This window comes from Microtus ochrogaster, unplaced genomic scaffold (genome assembly GCF_000317375.1).
Source record: "Microtus ochrogaster isolate Prairie Vole_2 unplaced genomic scaffold, MicOch1.0 UNK29, whole genome shotgun sequence".
In the NCBI taxonomy this organism is placed as follows: domain Eukaryota; kingdom Metazoa; phylum Chordata; class Mammalia; order Rodentia; family Cricetidae; genus Microtus; species Microtus ochrogaster.
The window spans coordinates 2,254,317-2,260,605 of NW_004949127.1; the positions used below are offsets into that span (position 1 = coordinate 2,254,317).

General features: G+C 41.2%; 1 protein-coding gene across 5 annotated transcripts in view; it reads right to left on the reverse strand.

Annotated features, from left to right (window-relative positions):
• The window catches only part of Vps13b (vacuolar protein sorting 13 homolog B), a 441,647-nt gene that overhangs the window by 108,908 nt on the left and 326,450 nt on the right, over window positions 1-6,289 (reverse strand). For all 5 annotated transcript variants that reach the window (XM_026789767.1, XM_026789768.1, XM_013354110.2 and 2 more), the window contains exons 38-39: window positions 4,689-4,896; window positions 4,164-4,348 (exon numbers count right to left, since the gene is read on the reverse strand). In XM_026789767.1, the coding sequence (XP_026645568.1) occupies window positions 4,164-4,348; window positions 4,689-4,896 (393 nt within the window). The remainder of the gene's footprint in view (window positions 1-4,163; window positions 4,349-4,688; window positions 4,897-6,289) is intronic.

The following is a 6,289-nucleotide window of genomic DNA, read 5'->3' on the forward strand; positions in this document are numbered from 1 at the left end:
AAGAGGAGGTAAGAGCCACTGAGGACGGCCGGTACCAGGAAATCACACCTAAAAGCAGGTCCCAGGACCAGCAGTAAATGAACAACACAAAACAAATTCAATGGTATTTTTGGAGGTTATTTTTGTATCCTAACACTTTGTCTGGGCATTTCCCTCCTTCTACGTCCTACGTCTTTCTTTAGCAATGTTAACAGCTAATCTCTCTTGCATTTACTTTTACTGATTTAAAGCCACTTTGGCACATTATTGGATAATTATTTCATGATAAAGTAAAATGGTAATTTTATTTCCTTCTTCCCCACATTTCCCAATAGTGCAGGGCTCACTGTCACTTAGGTAAACCATCTAGAATAGTCTCTTCCCAGATTTTTATGTAGAGCAAGGGCTTTGTAGTCAGACAGATAGGTGTGAAGTTGAGACTCCCCTTACTAACAAATTCTGTGATCCAGGAACAGTTCAGTTTACCCAACTGTAAAATGGAGATGATGTCCATTTCATAGTAAATTAAAATTTGTTATTCATTCAGTGTGGCTTCGCTTTGATTTTTATAGCAATATTAATTCATTATTAACTGTTACAGCAGCTAAGAGTACCTGAGTTCCTAACACTGTCTTCTGTTTGTCTTAGACACCGGCACTTACAGGCACACATTCCCCTACACAGATACATGTAATTAAAAACAGGTCTTCAAAAAAAGAAAACCCAATTGTCCCGACTTTTAAGCTGGATGAGTAGAAGAGAACTGGGCACAAGTGCACTGATGTCTTCAGCATACGCTTCTCTCCCCTGGAATCAACAAACGACACTACTGACTTTGCTTGTTCCTCCTGTCCCCTATGCAGAGACACTTAAGGAATTACAAGTATGATTATTTCTCATTATGTACCAAGAAGGAATATGTACCAAACTCTGATGAGTTCGCTAAGGAAATCATTCAATTAGGGATTTTGAGATCTGAAGGGCAAATTTACATGGGAGAAATAAATTTGTCACTAACATAAAATGTCAGAGCACTTCCCTGGCTAAAGATGTTTTCAAGGGATTAGATAGATGCTCAGGGGTAAAGGGCACCTGCTGTCCTTTCAGAGGGCCTGAGTTCAACTCAAGGTACATTACCCTTGTCTGTAACCCCAGCTACAAATGATTCGATGCATCTGGCTGCCACAGGTACCACAGATCAAGTTTATAAACCCACATGCAGAGATACACATACATATAACTAAAAGATGATAAAAATAGACCTTAAAATACTTTAAAAAGACATTTTCTAATTTTACTCTTGTTCCATCAATACTGTGCTCGTTTCCTCATTAATATGCTGCATATAACAATCAGTCAGGCTAAATATTATCCCTCCATAGAAAGTAACACAACGGATCTACATAAAAATTACAATGTCCATCTGGTGTGGTGGCAGAAGTCTTTAAGCCTGGAATTTGGGAGGCTGAAACACTTTCTAGGCTCTCTGAATTCAAGTTCACTCTGGTCTATATATACAGTAAGTTCCAGGTTAGCCAAGGCTGTACAGTCTGGTCTATATATACAGTAAGTTCCAGGTTAGCCAAGGCTGTACAGAGAGACCCTGTCTTAAAAACAATCCATCGCCAAGTCAGAAAGTAGACCTCTCAAATTGGAATCCTTACAAGATGCAATAAGTTGAGGGAAAAGGGGACCCTGGAAACTGCCACACAAAATCACACACCAGGAAGTTCTTACACCTAAGCCCATTTAAAACAACACTCTTTACAGGTTGGTGGCATCTTTCAATCCCAGTTCTTGTTATACCACATATACCTTCATTTTGTTGACATGTCAGTATTTAAATTTATGTGATAAAATCATTAATGGACACAAAATAAAGTCATTTTGGTTTCTATAAATATTACATTTAAGGTTTTTTTTTTAGAACCTATGGTTAGATGAATAATATAGGCATGTTCCTATGTGTTCCATTAAAATTCCAAAATAAATTTACTAACATACTATGAATAACTTCTTAATAATTAACTTAACTTTAAGCTTAGTTTACGTTAATTAACTTCTTAATACTTCTACATAGCAGGCAGCAGGAACCCAGGCATCCAAGTATTTACCACTACCAATTTTTTGAGTGGCCCTATTTAGTACAAGAACAGAGTGGTAAGCTATGTGATCCCTTGCTCGAGACACACAATCTAGGAATAGAAGAAGATATAGAGAAACAGAATAAAGTGAAAGGCAGCATCCAAGTAGTGACATCAGTGCTCCAGGGTTTCAGGAGGGTGGCGGCACGTCTAGATACGCTGTCCGAGAAGCTTTCGGGGTCAGACAGAATGTTAGCTAATCCACGAGTAGACAGGACTCTAGTTTTCAAGAAAGGAGAAACTGACAGTGTGTTGGCTTATTTAATTTTACTATTGTTTTTCTTGAGAGTCAAGAGGGAAGTCAAGTAAGCCGAGGCACTACATGGAACAGACTGCCTGTGGGCATGTCTTTGGGGCATTTTCTCGATGGCTAGTGGATGTAGGAAGGTCCAGCTCACCATAGGCCGTGCATCTCAAATCAGGTAGGTCCAAGCTGTAATGAGAGAAGCTGGAAAGCAGTGTCCCTCTGAGTCTTCACCTCAGTTCCTGTCCTGATTTCTCCCAATAGTAGACCGTGACCCAGGTAAGCTGAAATAAATCTTTTCTGCCCCAGATTGTTCTGGACATAAAGTTTATCAGAACAATAGAAATCAAACTAATAAACAAGGAAAAAGTGGGTAGTTAAAGTTGGTTTGGTAAATACAAATAGGCTAGTTTAACTAAAGCATGTTCAATGTCCAGGGCATGCCAGGTTATCACAGCAGGCATAGCAGGGTGACAGACCCACGGAGCATTTCCCTCGGTGAGTCATGTGATCTCTCTGTTCCTGTATGATTTTGGAAGGGCTAGGTTGGATGGGAGACTGGAGGCTGAGATGGCGTGGAAAAGTCTTGTAAAAATCTCTAGGTGCTTGTGTCCGCTGAGTAGAGAAGACGACCTCACTATGTGTGAAAGCACTGGTTTAAGCATATTAACTATAATGTCCCATTTACTGTAACAGCCTGCAATTACTTTGGAAGGTTGATAACGACAACTGTTACTTTTAGGAAAGGAAGTTGAAAGTCTGGGAAGCCCAGAAGTTTGCCTAAGGAGACGGTCAGAAGACCTCACAGCCCACAGAATCTGCACTACACCACCCTCTCCAGGGGCACCTTCCATGCTTTCCTTCCACTCAGGTCAGGCACGCATTAGACCCGAGGCTCCAGAACAGAATCCAGACCATCACAGGACAAGGAGGACAACAGGAGGGTTCCCTCTGGAAGAGGACGTAGGGAGACTCTTCTACCCATCAACAACCAAGAACTGTTCACGCTCGATGGAGCTCCCAGCACATGAGTGGCGCAGATGCTTTCTGACCCCTAAGAAAACTCTAGGACCTGAACCTTTAGGTGCAAAGGAGAAAATCTCAGCTGAGCTGATCCTGTGACTGATGCTACATAGTTTCTGTTCTCAACTTCTCTAAGGAAACAAGACAATTTGTAGGATCCTAAGATTGCAACTGAAGAGTTGCTTCTGTCCATGAGATCCATTCCCAGCCACATGTTAAATTCTGTTGCTCAAAGGCAGAACATGAGGACAGACAGCTCCAGGATCTCAGGAAACGGCATCAGGATACTTCTCCTATCTGTTGTGTCCTGTTGCTTTATCTTTACTGTGAACGCTATACTACTGTATACATAGAATCCTTGCTGTGAATTCTAGAGCAAGCTCAACTTCCAGAAACCGCAGCCCTGTCTTGTTCCCTAGGATGGTATCTCTACTTTGAACTTTACCCATACATTGGTAATAAATATATTTTTTATTAAGTTATAAAACATTGTATGACCAGATACTGACTCTGGCTATTGAGAATAGCCAAGCTTCCTGTATGCTGCTTGGATCCCTGGAACTCCCCCTGATCTTTAATGCTTTAGGTGGTCCAGAGACAGCAAACTATCTCTCTCCTTTTTACACATGTGCATACATACAGCACACACATGAATGTACTCATCTTTGCTACTACTGACAGAAGAAATATGTATGCTCTAATATTTTTTCTTAATGGTCATCATTTTCTCATACTTATTTTATTTTAGAAAGATAAAAGCAGCCACTACACACCTGCAGCACATCTCCGAGGTCCGCTGTGCTAAGATCTGGGTCCTCTGTGGTGTTAAAAGGCACAGGAGTTATCCGCACCAGGGTGAGGACGCGAGGCTCCGGATACCTCCATAGCATCATCCCTGGGCTCTCGTCTGTCTCACTACAGAACAAGACTTCATAGGCACCAGGGAGTTTCAAAGGTTCTGCCAAATGAAAACAACACTGCAAGTTTTTAAAAAGGAACACGTTGATTTCTCAGAGAGAGAATTAAAAAAATCACATAAAGAAACTAACTGATCAGTTTAAATAAGATTTGAGACGGAAAAAGTCAATTTCAAAGAGGGACTGATTGGTGTTATCACTCCATACTGTCAGTGTGAATGGACCACTTTCTCGTGCTCCAGTGCTATCACAGGGACTGGCTGGTTCATCACTTCTACACTGTCAGTGTGAATGGACCGCTTTCTCGTGCCCCAGGGCTATCACTGCACTCACCCCACGCCACACATGGCACATAGCACTCACGACACTGCCTGTACTCACCAGCATCCTGTAGGTACTGAAAGGAGCCTGTCCGCAGGTCATCTGAACTTGGTTCACTTTTCAGAGCTTGAGTCTTATCCACAGGAGATGGCATTTGGGGTGCTGATTCGGGAACCGGCACTTCAAAGCTCCCCTCTTCCTGAAGATACCCACTGAATAATTCATGCAGAAGGGACAAGCAATTCAAATGCTCTTGACCCCAGAAGACCTTCAAAAGGGTATGAAAATATTAACAGTCTTTAAACATAAACATTTCTTGAGAATAATTAGGTACAAATCATGTTTGAATTAATGTGAGGCTATAATCATGTTCAGTATAATAATAATAAACTACAATTTCCAAGAAATAATAATTTATTGTTTGAAATTCTAATACTTGAATAACCTATCATGGGTTGTGTGGATAAGAGTAAAGTTTAAACTTTAGATTAGTGATGAGATTACAATGGTGTGAAACATTGTTTGCCAATTCATTCAGCAAGAAGGAAAAAGAACGTTTCTTAAAGTCCAAGATCAGAACACACAGGTTCTCTTGGCCAAATATTAATAAAATGGTAACAGTCTCGTGGGTGACTTCCTCCATTTGTCAGAGATCAGTCCTAACAGGAGAGAAGGAAGCTGCCCCCGTACGGTTCCTGGAGTCTGTGTTAGTGAACCTCTAAATGTGGCTGACAGTTGTATGGCTGGGGCAGACGAAGGGAACACTGGCAGTGGTATTGGGATTTATCTCTACTGCATGTACTGGCCTTCTGGGATCCTATTCTCTTTGGCTGTTTACCTTGCTCAGCCTTGATGTAGTAGAGAGGGCCTTGGAGTTTCCATAAAGCAAAGTGCCTTACCCTCTCTTAGGACTAGAGGGGATGGGGTGGGAGTGTGTGTGGAGGGAATGGGAGGAGGAGAGGAAGTGGAAATCTAATAAAAAAAGGAAACTAAAAAAAAAGTTGAAAGATTGCAATTTTTGGTTGATTTTAAGAAATGCACATTTAATACACCCCCTTTAGTGATAAACTAGTCACTAAAATTTCTATCATTGTGAATCTTGCAACTTTTTTGATTTCCAACAATCCTGAGGGACATGAAATTGCATAATGAAGTTAAGAGCTACCTAAGTATTATCAAGAAAGAGAATAGAGAATCTCATGCATTCCATACCTGGCTATAGGCATGAATGAGAGGTTGGGATATGATATACCAAATTTTAATAACCGAGCATCATACGCCTAAGGAAGTTGCAACTATGCCACAGCTCTGCGTGTTGGGTGGCACTGACCTGATACAGGCTGACTGCTCTATTATTAGAAACTCCACACAGTAAAAAGTTTCCCCAGACATTTCCACTCTCAGTTTTACAACCAAGAGAAACCAAACTGTATGTCCATGGAAAAACCTGTCTACAGCTGTTCACAGAAGCATTTTTCGGGAATAGTCCAAAGTGGAACGATTCTAAAACTCCCTCAACTGATGAATGAATGGTAAGAAAATACTCTAAAGTTTGACTGTGATGACAACGAGCACCAAACCCTGAATACACCAACAGCAGCAGCAAGACCCCAGCCCGCTGAACTATGAATACACCAACAGCAGCAGCAAGACCCCAGCCC